The sequence below is a fragment of the Strigops habroptila genome (genome assembly GCF_004027225.2).
Source record: "Strigops habroptila isolate Jane chromosome 13 unlocalized genomic scaffold, bStrHab1.2.pri S16, whole genome shotgun sequence".
NCBI classification, from domain to species: Eukaryota; Metazoa; Chordata; class Aves; order Psittaciformes; family Psittacidae; genus Strigops; species Strigops habroptila.
In genome coordinates this window covers 9,245,237-9,258,801 of record NW_022651054.1, presented here as the reverse complement: position 1 = coordinate 9,258,801, position 13,565 = coordinate 9,245,237, and the positions used below count along the sequence as shown (strand labels likewise).

The following is a 13,565-nucleotide window of genomic DNA, read 5'->3' as shown; positions in this document are numbered from 1 at the left end:
TGATTACGGTCGGAGGAACGCGTGTGGACCAGTGTGTTTGTGCAGGGCCAAGCGCTGGAGCCCTGGGGATTTCGCAGCCTGCGTGCTCCATGCAGCAGTTCAGCTGTGAAGCCCAGCGAGATGATTTGAATAATTTAATACCAGGCTGTGACCAAGCCTGGCGAAAGGGTAAAGGAAACAAAGAGGCCCCCAGCCCCGAGCAACAATAGCTCTTGAAACGACAAGCCGAGGCATGTCCCCGCTGCCGCAGGCACACAGCAGCCCGGGCAAATAGGCCACTTGCATTCCTCACGTCTGCTGCTTTGTTTCCTTGCAGAAGCTCCCGGTGAAAACTGCAGGTCTTGGGGCTTCTCCCTTTTATCCTTGTTTTGTTCCCGTGTTCTGGGGAGCTGGTGGTGGATCGGCTGCTTCCTCATGGCTCTTCCAGCTAAGGAAGGCAAGGGCTGAAGGGAGCGGGTAGGGGAGGTGATGCAGGGATGCTTTGTGCATCCGGGCTGATGTAGGTACCCTCTGTCACTGTCACCCAGGGAAAGCCCATCCCTGTTCCTGTGCTCCATAGATCCCAGTGCCCTGGGGCCACTGCTATCAGCAGGAAACAGCCTCAAACCCCCTGCTGATCCCGGAGCTGATTTGATTTAATTCCGGCCTCTCTGTCGTGGTCATATCCCCATTCCATGAGCCTGTGTCTGCGTCCAGCCACCTCGCTCCCCTTACCCCCACCTTCCCTGGGCACAAAGCAGGAAGAGGACTCTCCCTGCTCCTTTCCCTCAGGGCAAAACGCTCCACCTTAACTTCTTTAGAAGCTGAGGTTTGTTTTTTGTCCGTCCAGTTTAAGTTAAATGCAAGGCGGAGGGATGGAGCACGGGTGCAGGGCAGGGAGAGGCAGGGGGAAGGCAGCAGGAGGCTTCCCAAAGCCCAGATGGATTCAAGGACTGACCCATCACAGGGGGGACAGCGAACATATCGCCTCCACAAAGGGAATTGCCCTGCTCCGAGTGTCGCCTTTGTGCGAGACAAACGCCCGGCTGTGATGTTGAGAGCGGGGAGGGCTTCCCTGAGGGAGAGGGGGGAAAAGGGAAGGATCTTTGTTTGCAGGGTCTGACACCTCCCAGCCGTCCTGCCGGCACAGCCAGCACCTTCTGATGGCTTTGTCAGCTCCTGCCTAATTAGCAGAGATGCTCTTCAGCGAGGTTAGGAACGAGAAAGGTTTAAAACATCAAAGAGAAGTGGTAAATAGTGATAAAACTCAGCGCTGGTCCCTGCCTGTCATAGGAGATGAAGGCTTTCTGAGCTCGCAGGAGCGATGCAGGATGGGGCTTGGAGCACCCTGGTCTATGGAAGGTGTCCCTGCCCGTGGCAGGGGGTTGGAACTGGATGAGCTTTTCCAACCCAAACCATTCTGTGATGATTCCGAGTGTCCTGCGCCTGCTGTGGGGAGGCACAGGGGGTCCCCTCGCCCCGTGGGGTGCCAAGGCCCATCCTTTTGGTCTGAGCCTCATCCCATAGTGATGTCCAGGGATGGTTTTTAGACAGGGCCCGGTTGAGGGCTGTTGGGAGGTGAGCCCAGCTCCAGGGTGTGCTGTGACCTAGTGGCAGAACCAGACAGACCACAGGGCTGTTTGTGCATCCTGCCCTGGGGGGGTCACGGCTCTGAGTGAACCCAACCCCAGGCTGCCACCCCAAGACAGCTCCGAGGTGCCTGGTGCACCCCTGTGCTCCCTGTACAGTTCCCACTGTGGCTTGTTCCTACACGTTGGGTTTCCAGGCTCTCTGGGAGCTGGTTAAAGTTTAGCTCAGTGCTGTCCACCATCCGAACAGGGTGCCAGCTCCTTACATCCCTCAGAAAGGACCCTGCGGTGGCTGTTCACACTCGGTATATATTGGTACAAGCTTCGCTGCTATTTGGGTGTCAGGAGCTACAGGCCTGTTGCAGCTCAGGTCAGGGTAACCCCAAAAATGAGCCATCCATCCCCTTCTTGGCAGCTCAGGCAGCAGGCAGGCAGCCTGCCTTCCCCCTCGGGCTGTTGTAGGGGTTTATTTTAAGCAGAGCCTCTCGGGGAGAAGGGTAACGTGAGTGAGCTCCTTGAGTGACAAGTGATAGAGCTTGACTTGCTTAGCGTGTCCCCCAGGAATCCCTCTCCTCTGCCATTTGCTAATTGAAAACTGCTAACATTTGGGGCTGGAGCAACTGCCGCCCTTAATGGGAAGCTGGCTGGAGCGTGCGTTGGTGGGACTAACACATGCTCACAGCCTGTCATCTGCTCATCTCCATCTCTAGGGAAAGGGGCAAATACTCCCATATGCTGCTCTGGTTTCTGAAAGAGTGAAGTGGGGGCTGGAGCCAGACAGATTTGCTTTTATTCTCCCTCCTCCGAGCTCTTGTGAGGAGGTGAGAAACCACGGGCTGGAGGGATGCTCTTGGGGCATCGGCCCTGAGCAAGATGAGGCCACCGGAGCATGGCATGTGTCCCCATCATGCCTGTGGCATACGGGGGGGATTAGGGAACCCCCTTTATGTCCTGTTGCTGCCCAGCAGGAGTGTGGTACCCCCAAAGAGGGGACACGGGGACAGTGAGAACAGCACATTGTGTGCCCCCAGCCCGGTGCCAGAGCACAACCTGGGCCAGGGGAGGCTGCAGCTGGGAAAGGGGGGGTCTGCATGTTGGGCTGGTGCTGTGTGATGCGATTGATGCGATGTGATACAATATGACATGACACGATGCTCCCCAAACCCTTCTGGAGGGGCTGCGCCCAATGCAGGGGGTGCCGAACCCCCCAGAGGGGCAGTGCCCGATGTGATGCTCCCCAGGGTGTCTGTACCAATGCGGTGTGTCCCAACCCCCCCCCCGGAGGTGCTGGTGCTCCCCGAGCCCCGGGGTGCCGGAGGCAGGAGCGGGGGAAGGTGCGGGGAGGCGGAGCCCGAGCGGGAGGCGGTGGAGCCCGGCCCCGGGCGCGGGGCGGTGTCGGGCCGGTTCCACCGCCCCGTCCAGCCCCCGGGCGGAGCCGGGCGCGGAGCGCGGAGCGGAGCGGGGAGCGGAGGAGCGGAGCGGGGCGGCGGGATGCCGGGCTACGACTACAAGCTGCTGGAGCGGCCGCGGCGGCGGGTGCTGTGCCCGCTTTGCGGGAAGCCCATGCGGGAGCCCGTCCGCGTCTCTACCTGCGGACACCGATTCTGCGATACCTGCCTGCAGGAGTTCCTCAGGTGAGCCCCGACGTGGCGACAAGACGCGCACCCTTTCCCCTATGGAGCGCCCCGGTCACACCCCGGTCCCGGGCGCTGCAACACGGGGGGCACCGGGTGCTTCTTCCCCGCACCACCCCCCGCCAGCTCCGCACATCACTACCGGGTGCGGGGCCCCGGGGAGGGGTACGGGAAGCCGCGGGGTGCCCGGGACGGGATGTTCGGGGAGGCCCCGACGATGTCCCGCGTTGGAGAAGGGGTTACTCCGGGGTTATGGGGTGCCCCATGTTGTGCTGTGCCGCTGATTATGGGGTGCCGCGGGTTGCAGTGAGGGGGTGCGGGGCTCGCCCAGCCTGTGACAGCCGCCCCACGGGGTGCAGCGGCCCGTGGCCCCTCTCGGAGAGGAGGAGGAGGAAGAGGCCGGGTGAAGCTCGGAGCGGCGAGTTTCGAGCGCTCACAGAGATTTGTGTTTAACCCTTTCCCGCCCCGGCCCTGTTGGAGGAAGCCACGGTAGATGGGGGGGGGTTTGGCTGCCCCGGTGCCCCCGTGCCCACGGGTGACCGCGACCCGGTCTGTATGTACTCGTAGGGACCGAGGGGACGGCCCCTTCCCATCGCACCGCGGTTTATCAGCCCCAACCCCGGCACCAGCGGGGCCGGTGCTGCCGGTTGTTGCCCGCGGGGCTCGGTGCGGTGCCGGGGGTCGCACGGTGGCCGGTGCCGGGGGCCGGTGCCCTCTGGGCCGGGCGTGCGGCGGTGCTGGGCGTCCCCTCGGGGCCCGGTTTCCGCTGCCGCCCCCGGCTGCACCTCGCCCCAAAGAGGCGACCTTTGCCCGGTGCGGGGGCCTCGCGGGCACTGTCACCGCGGCCGGTATCGGTGAAACCGGGCGTTCCCCGCGCCTGTGCCACGCAGCTCCGCTCCCCTCCCGCACCGTCCCGCAGCACCTCGGCTCTATCAGCGCGGTCAGACGTGGGGGTCCCGCACTGAACCCCCTCTGCTTGCACCAGATCAGGTTTGGGGGTTTCATGGGCTGAGCTATCCAGCCCCACCGCGGTGCTTGGGGGGTGTTTGGGGGGTGTTTGGGGGGGTGCTGGGGCTCCCCCACCCCATCACCTCGCTGCTCCCTGGCACGCCGCGAAGGTCAGAGGCAAGGACGGTCCCCCCAGGCGCTGCCTCAGCACATTCCCTGCCTGGCCAAGCGTGAGGAATGGGGAGGCTTTGTTGGGGATTAGGCGCTGGCTTTGGGTCGCCGTCCCTCTTTCCCTGCCAGCCCCGGCACCCCAACACCATCCATGGGGTGCAGGCAGGGCTGGATTACCCCGGGAAGGTGGCAGGGTGATACCAGCCATGGAGCGATGCCATGGGCTCCCCGGAAGGGGCTGGGAGCAGCTTATCTCACTGGGTGCCTGGTGACTCCCGGGGAAACACCCACAGCAAACAGAGCGGGCACGTGGATGTGGCTGTGCCCACAGGGTCACACAGCACTGGGATGGATCCCTTGGCGGGGGATGTCACTTTGGGGTGTTCAGGGATGGTGATGGAGGGGATGTCGCTGTGCCGTGTCCAGGCATCCCAGGCCAGCACGTGCCAGGCGGCACTGCTGGATCCATTGCACCGTGTCACATCCGCTTGGCAGCTCCAGTTGAGGCCACGCTGGTGTCTGCCAATGGTGTGCAGTGATCAGATGTGGAGGGGCTGAGCGCAGGCAGGACAAGCTTGTGGCCTCATCCAGAGCCACCCTGGGGACACCATAGCCGCAGGGTCCCTGCTGTGTGCCCCAGTGTCCATTGGGGATGGCGCATGTGGTGCCAACCTCATCTGTCCCTAGGCAGTGTCATAGGGGCCAGGGGTGATGGTGGCTTCTGGCCAACCGTGTCACCATCCTTGCTGCCGGTTTGGCTCCATCCTCATCTCTCCACCCCATGGAGGTCAGGCTGAGCAGGGCCCATTCCCACTGCAGGGATGGCTCTTGGGATGAGCACCCCATCCTGGGCCCCCAGCAGGATGGGGACCCCTCCAGGACAGCCGCCTGTCCCCATATCCTGCCTCACCTCAGTGGCTGGTGGGGCCGTTTCCTGCGGAGCAGGAGCCCCGGGGCCACGCATCCGGGTTGCACATCTGGCGTCCAGCTGTTGGCCTCCCCCAGCTCCCCTGGGCGCCAGCACCTTGGGCTGTGGGTGCCCGTGGTCCCCACCAGCACCTCTCCTGGCCGCTGGCACCCTGCTGTAATCCCAGGGGAATTGGGGTGGGCAAAGGCGGGGAGACAGGGTCCAGATGGTGCCACGCTCGCAGCGGCTGGTCCAGGTCTCAGAGGACCAGGGCAGCCATGCCCGGCCCGGGGGGGGGTGTCTGGTGGGGGCATTTCCCAGCTCAGACAGATGGAGCGGGATTAGAGCTGCGGCTCCCCATGGGCTGGATTTGGCGCGGGGTGAGCGCTCAGCGACGGAGGGTCGGCACCAACATCGTGCGGTGGGATGATGGGGACCCTGTGGCACATCATGGCTGTGTCACCAGTGTGTTCCCCAGCCCTGAATGACCCCGAGCCCTCTATCTTGCAGTGAAGGCGTCTTCAAGTGCCCTGAGGACCAGCTGCCCCTGGACTATGCCAAGGTGAGCCTGGCACATGGATGGGATATGGAGCATCCCCATCCCCTCCATCCCTCACCAAGGGGCCGGCCCCTGCCCCGCACTCCCGCCTGGCACAGCCACACCAGCCTGGCACGGGCACCCGTGCGGAAGCAAGAGCCCTTTGTGCTGCGGAGCTGGGGAGCGGAAACCCATTCCCGACAAAGGGAGCTTGTTCATGTGCCGGCGGGGGGGGATCCGGCCTCGGGCAGCGTGCCCACGGCTCCCAGCCAGGCCGGGATAGGGGTCCCTGTGCCCCCCCCCCCCAGCCTGCTTTGGGATGCTGATGCTGTGGTGCTGCTATCCCAGATCTACCCCGACCCGGAGCTGGAGGCGCAAGTGCTGAGCCTGGCCATCCGCTGCATCCACAGCGAGGAGGGCTGCCGCTGGAGCGGGCTCATCAAGCACCTCCAGGTAGGGGCCAGCGGGATGTTGGGGGGGGGGGTGTGTGTGTCAAGGGTGCACCCCATGGACCCCCATTCACCATCCTGTTGCCCTCCCACCCCAGGCCCATCTCGGTACCTGTGGCTTCAACGTGATCCCGTGCCCCAACCGGTGCAGCGCCAAACTGAGCCGCCGCGACCTGCCCGAGCACGTCCAGCACGGCTGCCCCAAGCGCCGCGTCAAGTGCGAGTTCTGCGCCAGCGACTTCACCGGGGAGGCCTTTGAGGTGGGCAGTGCTGGGGGGCACAGTGGCCATGGTGGGGACACAGACGAGCAGGGGTGTCACAAGGGGCATGGTCTTGATGGGGGTATCATGGAGGTGTAGCTGGGTTGGGAGGTGAAATGTGGGGACCTCGATGGGCTACAGGGCACCATGGAGGGGACAGCCTGGTCATGAGGACATCATGGGGAATACAGCCTGGCCATGGGGACGTATCCTGGCCATGGGGTCACAGTCTGGGTGTGGGACACCAGCTTAGCCATGAGGCACTAGAGGGGACACAGCCTGGGTTGGGGACACCATGGGGGTGACAGCTTGGACATGGGATACAGCCTAGGTGGGGGACACCATGGGGGGCGCATCCCTGTCCGGGCTGGCTGGTGAGGACAGCCGGTGGGTGACGATGCTGCCGCGGTCCCCAGGGCCACCAGGGCACGTGTCCCCAGGAGAGCGTGTACTGCGAGAACAAGTGCGGGGCCCGCATGATGCGGCGCCTGCTGTCCCAGCACGCCCTGACCGAGTGCCCCAAGCGCACCCAGCCCTGCACCTACTGCTCCAAGGAGTTCGTCTTCGACACCATCCAGGTGAGACGGGGCCCACAGGGACCCCTTGTCCCACCAGCTCCTGTCCCTGGCTGACGGCCACTCTCCATCCCCAGAACCACCAGTACCAGTGTCCCCGGTACCCCGTGCCCTGCCCCAACCAGTGCGGGACGCCCAGCATCGCCCGTGAGGACATGCCCACACACCTCAAGGAGAGCTGCAGCACTGCCATGCTGCTGTGCCCCTTCAAGGAGGCTGGCTGCAAGCACCGGGTGAGTGTGTCCCTGTGAGCATCCCGCCCTGGCATCCTTGTGCTGTCCCCCTGTGACCCACGGCATCCCCATAGCTTTCCTGCTGTCCCATCCCCTGTGTGTCCGTGTTCTGTGCCATCCATGGCATCTCCATCCTTGTCCTGCCTCACTCATGTGTCCCTTTGCCACCCCAGTGTCCCCATGCCATTCCAACTAGGTGTCCCTGTGCCACCTCTGTGTTCCTACAGCATCCCTGTGCCATCCTGCTGCAGTACCACCATGCTCCAATGCCATCTCCATGACATCCCCACAGCATCCTTCATCCCCACAGCATCCTTCATCCCCATGGCATCCTTCATCTCCACAACATCCTTCTCCCGCCCTGTCCCACCCCATATCCCAGCACTGTCCCATGTCCCTGCTGATGGTCCCATTGTCCCCGCAGTGCCCCAAGCTGGCCATGGGCCGTCACCTGGAGGAGAGCACCAAGGTACATCTGGGCATGGTGTGCGTGCTGGTGAGCCGGCAGCGTCAGGAGATCCTGGAGCTGCGTCGGGACTTGGAGGAGCTGTCGGTGAGCAGCAACGGGACCCTCATCTGGAAGATCTCCGACTACACCCGCAAGCTGCAGGAAGCCAAAGCCCGCAGCAACTACGAGTTCTTCAGCCCCCCTTTCTACACCCACAAGTACGGCTACAAGCTCCAGGTCTCGGCTTTCCTCAATGGCAACGGGAGCGGGGAGAGCAGCCACCTCTCCGTCTACATCCGCGTGCTGCCGGGCGAGTACGACAACCTGCTGGAGTGGCCCTTCTCCTACCGTGTCACCTTCTCCCTGCTGGACCAGAGCGACCCTTCGCTCTCCAAACCCCAGCACATCACCGAGACCTTCCACCCCGATCCCAACTGGAAGAACTTCCAGAAGCCGGGAGCGTCGCGCAGCTCCTTGGACGAGAGCACCCTGGGCTTCGGCTACCCCAAGTTCATCTCCCATGAGGACATCAAGAAGAGGAACTACGTGCGGGATAACGCCATCTTCATCAAAGCCTCGGTGGAGATACCCCAGAAGATCCTGGCCTGAGCCCTTGGTGCTCCATGGGGGGGACAGGACATGAGTTGGGCACTCACCGTAGGGTGCCCCATTTGGTGCTGAGCCCCTGCCTGCTGCTTGGGTGGGCAGGGATGGGGCTGCTCCCCCATGTCCCATCCCAGGGCTGGGACCCTGCTGCAGCCCCTTCTCAGGTGCTTGGGGGGGTGCTGGGGGGCTGGGACCCCCGAGCCCCTCATGGGGTGCCCGGTCTCAATGGGGACCCCCTGCCCAGAGCCATATTTTGTAAGCTGGTGCCCCCGGGAGCACGGTTGTTATTTATTACCCGGCCCCCCCTCCCGCCTCCTGTTTTTGGTCAATAAACTTCTCTTGTATTTATTATGGCTGCTTGAAGCGCCTTCCTCTGCCTGGGCAAGGATTGGGGGGGGACCCCTGTGCACCCCCCTTAGCAATGGGGTGCTCATGGTGCAGCCATTGGGCTGGGGGGCTCGGAGGGGGGTAATCCCTGACCCACATCCTGCAGCAGACAGGTCAGATGGAGATGATAATTCAGTAATCACCAGCAATGGGATGTGCTGGGGGTGTCACCAGCCTGGAGTGTCCTTCAGCCCCCCCAACCAAGCCAATTACACCCTTGGTTGTGTGGAAAATGGGGGCAGGGACTCGGTACAGGGGGGTGGGCAATGGTGGGGGGCACTGGGGCTGTTTTGGCTGGTTCAGGGCCCAGGGATGTGGTGTCCCCCCCATCTCACCCCAGCGGCAATGGGGGTCACATCTCTGCAGCCTAATCCCACAATTGCATTAGTGCTGCTCCGGCTTAATGTAATTAGCACCTAATTAGCTGCACCCGCGGCTGGGCTGGGCTTGAGGGGTGGGGTGGGGTGTAGCGCTGCTGGGGTGTGCCCATACCTCGTGTCCTCCCCCCTCCTCCCAGCATCAGTCCATACTAGTGCCCGGAATCGGTCCATTCTGATGCCCAGAATCAGCCGGTTCTGGTGCCCAACATCAGTTCATTCTGTCACCCGGCATCAGCCCATCCTGCTGCCCAGCATGAGTCTGTAATGGTGCCCAGCATCAGCCCATTTTGGTGCCCAGCACCAGCCCGTATCGGGCTCCCCCTCCCCATTCCCGCGGCTGCCGCCCGGTGCTCGACTCGGTGGCGCCGCCTCGCGGTATCTTTTGGTTTTACCCCAAACCCCGCGCACGGGCCCGGTCTCATTTGATTTTGTTTCCTACAGGCCCTTATCCTGCTTTTTTACCTCGTTATGAGGGACATGCCTCGTAATGTGAGGTGAGGTGAGGGCGAACACATCATCCAATCCCTGTCTGCGTATATCTTACCTTTATATATATATATTTATAGTTTATATTTTAAATTTTGGTATATTATATACATTTTTTATATATATCACCACACACATATCTACACACACACATATATGTATAGACATACATATTTACATATATATACATATACACACACACACGCACCTACACATATATATACACCCACTGTACAGGAGCTGTCCCATTCATACACCACAGCAGGGTGTTGGCAGCCCCTCGTGCACCCCAATTAATAATAATAAATAATAGTAATAAATAATAATAATAATTAATAATAATTAATAATAATAATGTTGAAAATCCATATAATTACTTATGACCTAAAGGCTTCAGCTATTGTGGGCAGTGCTGCCGGCTGAAGGCTGTGCGGCACCTCCTGGCTGTGCTCATTCAAAGCCCATCCAAGGGGAAAACCAACCCCAGGGGTCCGGGAGCTGCTCAGAGCCGCGGATCCATCCCTCTGCTTCCTCTGCTTGCGATTTATTCCCCTTTTCCTTTCCCCTCTCCAGTCACTAACGTGCTATTTGCCATCAGGTGCCGCTCTCCAGTAGCTCCGATGAGCACCACTGCACAGCTCCATTTATCCCGGCACGTCGCAGCCGGAGCCACGTCTCCGTGTGCTGCCTGGCTGGAAATGTCAACCAGATCTTGAAGCACCTCTTAACCTTCACGTGTTTGGAGCAAATCCCCTGCAAGCTCTGGGCTGCAGAGCAGGAGGAGGAGCTCTTAATATTCACAGGGGAGAGGGAGAAAAATAATGGATTTGCTCCTGAATTTAGCCTCAAATATCAAGTTTAAAAATAAACTTCCTGCAAAGTTGTTGCCTTGAAGGTTTATCCTAAAGGAGCAGCAGCTTCCAGAGCGGTCCGTGCTCCATCGGGCCAACACAGCTCGGACACTGGGTGGGCATTTCACAAGGTGCTCAAGCCAGTGGGGAAAGTGTTATGAAATACCTTGGAAATTGAGGGGCTGGAGGTTCTCTTAAGACCCCAACCACACTGAGATGCCTTTATTTAACTAAACACCAAATCCTTTTCAGACCTTACAAAACCTTTGGTATATAGATAGGGAGAATTTTTGGCAAAACCCACTTTATCTATTGCTCTTCATCTATTGCTGGTAGAGCCCTGATTTGTGCCAATTATTGCCACTTCTTCACCAAGATGTGAAACCAGACATTAATATTTCATCAGGAGAAAAAAAGAGCAATTTGCTTTCATACCCTTTATTAAACACCCGGCTGGGGTCCAGTCCCTCCCCAGGACTGAGGGGTTTGAAGGTGGTGAAGGAGAAGGGCTTTATCCAGTTTAAATCCTGGTGTGATTTCACCGCTGAGGCCAGCTGAGTTAATGCTTTGTACCCAATTGCCTTGAAATGAACTGAAGTAGATAAAATACTCCAGTAATTTTATTGCAATTTGGCCTCGTTGAACATTGGAAGAGCATCCGAAGGTGGCTGATGTCCAACACGAGATTCCCCAGCCAAGTCCTGAGGAGCTGATTTCAGTGTGTCCCTTTCCTGCAGCTCCTCCTCGTTGAGCAGGATTTCTCTTTAGCTTCTCTCCATCACAAGACAACGTGCTGCTGGGTTTTGGCACAGAACAGCTCAGGGTGTTGCTGACCTTGGGTCAAACTCAATGTTTGCATCCTCCCACCACCTACCGTGGTACAGTGAGCTCAGCGTAGGGGGAAAAGACCAAACACAGCCATTAAATCTTTGGAAGAAAACCCTATTTGGCCTTAAAGGAGAAGTTTCAAAAGGTTGGATCTTACTCTGTCATATACCAGAGGCCTTCAGCTTGTGGCTGCAGGTACCTCCGCTCACACCGAATTCCCCACTGGCTCATTATTACTCCAGTAAACAGGTCTAACTACCTACAAAGACAATGTTAGACTCTCCTGCAGAAGGATTGCTCCTGCTGGGGGGACAGATGAAGAAACCAGCTACCAAAGACGCTCTGGTGATGCTGGGGTAGAGAGGAGGATCCCGAAGCTCCATCTCTGCATGGGGCGGCTGCTCTAAGCCGCCCGGTTTAGCCCAAAGTTCTGGAAAAGCATGTGGGAAGCAAATGCATTTCCTAGTACTCGGGAGCACTGGAAACAGTGTGGAAGGTGCTAGTTTGGTGTCTGAGGGATTTTGACACTCCAGCACGGAGAGATGGGGTTTGAGTTGCTGTGGTGTTCTCGGAGATGAAAGCACAGGTTAAATTAGATGTACAATCATTGGCGAGGGGAGAAAACCTTCCAGAAGAGGAGAGGGATCTTCTCCAGAATGGGTCTACAAATGTAATGAATCCCCTTTATAATTTGGTATGATGTTAACAAGCAAAAGTGCGTTCATTACACACACCGGTAGGTCAGCACTTCGAAGGGCAGTCACTTCTCAGTCCAGCTTTAGCAGCCCTGCATCTCCTTAAGACATATCCCTCCTGGCCAGGGAAGACGTGCCAAAAACCTCTCTGAGTTCACCTTGCCAGGACTCAAACCCCCTCCTTGAATCCTCCTCTTTTTAATAAGTATTTATTAAATAATCATTCAAATAAAACCAAATCCCCTCTCTGGCTCTGAGATTTTGTGTATCTTCTGCTTTCCCAGCCCTTGATGCTCTTATTGAAGGCTGTGCCTGATGCATTCACAGCCCAGCAACCCATGGAGACCCCTCCCCAAGCTCCCACCCTGTGCCACACAAGCCCCATGCACTGCATAAAACCAGCCAAAGGGGCAGAGGGACCAGGTCTCTCTTTCTCTCCCTTTCTCTTCCCTGCAGACAAGCAGGAATCCTGGTTGGACCCGCAGCACACAAGCAGCAGCATTTATAATCAGTCTGTGGTTTAATCAAATACAGCAACAATTCCAGTTCTCTCCCCAGCAAAACATTCCTGTTTTGGTTCCTACGGGAGCGGCCAAGGCCCATGGAGATGTGTTTTCATATTATAAAGCTTAAAGGAAATGCATGAGCGTCTTTATAAAACATTAAGTTTGGGCTGTAACAAACTGGGTTTGGGATTTAACAGCTTCAAAGCGTCTGCTGGAAAGGTAGGTCAGAGACTGAAGCTTCCTTGTGGAAGGGTTTACACCGTGTTCATGTTTATCCCTCCCAGGATCTACCCAATGTCCAGTTCCAGTTGGAGGAACCACCAGAATCATGATGTTGTGCTACATCAGTGTGGTGCTGTGAAGGGGACAGACTTCAGTGGTGACGAGGTAATGGAAATAGTTGAGGAAAACATCTGGCAACACCTTACTCTTTCCTCAAGGAGCAGAACTATCACCTCCAAGCACCCATGAGGGGAACAGAAGCCTTGTGCTGAAGCTGGAGGTCAGGAAGCCACCAGCCTTCAGATAGACAAGCTGAGCACTGTGTGGAGCCCAAAAACTGATGCCCATCTGCACCAGGGAGAACCCAGGGTGAAGATGTGGCCCTGGTCTTTCTCTTCTACACCAGGCAGAGTGTGAAATAAACCCATGTGTGGACAAGTGATTCCAGCAGAGCACAGCTCCTACCATGCACCGGACCACCAGCTTGTGCCTCATGTGCTCTTCCCTTTGGGAGTGACAGTGCCAGGGCTGGATCCGCACACAGTGTATTTGCTCCCAAAAGTGGTAACTGGGAATGAGGCAGGTCATGGTTTGTGTTTCTCTTTACAGAAGATGTGGTGGGGAAGGAAAAGGAAGGAGGAGCCTGCCAGCACCAGGCTGCTGCTGAAGTGAAAAGGGTCGGTTTAAAGAAAAATCTCACTCCTAGAACAAAAGGCAATATTTCAGTATATTTTAATAGTAAAATGATTCCCATTTTTCAAGCAATGTCCCACCTGGATGAATCTCAGGAGTATTTTTGCTTCCCGGTCCTGCTGCCCCGGGGCAAAGTCTCAGAGGTCACAGCTCTCCCTGCGCCTGCCCCTGCAGAACAAT

The 13,565-nt window shown here is 58.4% G+C and overlaps 1 protein-coding gene across 1 annotated transcript; it reads left to right on the top strand.

The window, feature by feature from the left end:
- The first annotated feature begins 2,859 nt into the window (after nucleotides 1-2,859).
- TRAF4 (TNF receptor associated factor 4) lies at nucleotides 2,860-8,688 on the top strand. Its single transcript, XM_030472513.1, has 7 exons — nucleotides 2,860-3,202; nucleotides 5,739-5,790; nucleotides 6,115-6,219; nucleotides 6,314-6,475; nucleotides 6,892-7,053; nucleotides 7,128-7,283; nucleotides 7,708-8,688. Exons 1-7 carry the CDS (start codon nucleotides 3,060-3,062, stop codon nucleotides 8,338-8,340), a joined length of 1,413 nt encoding a protein of 470 aa, XP_030328373.1. The 5' UTR covers nucleotides 2,860-3,059; the 3' UTR covers nucleotides 8,341-8,688.
- Nucleotides 8,689-13,565: the final 4,877 nt, after the last annotated feature.

Bases quoted from the DNA above. Each gene is read 5' to 3' on its own strand.
- TRAF4 (XM_030472513.1), top strand. From the start codon at position 3,060: ATGCCGGGCTACGACTACAAGCTGCTGGAGCGGCCGCGGCGGCGGGTG. The intron at 3,203-5,738 runs GTGAGCCCCGAC...TCTATCTTGCAG, and splicing joins TGCCTGCAGGAGTTCCTCAG to TGAAGGCGTCTTCAAGTGCC. The intron at 6,476-6,891 runs GTGGGCAGTGCT...CGCGGTCCCCAG, and splicing joins TCACCGGGGAGGCCTTTGAG to GGCCACCAGGGCACGTGTCC.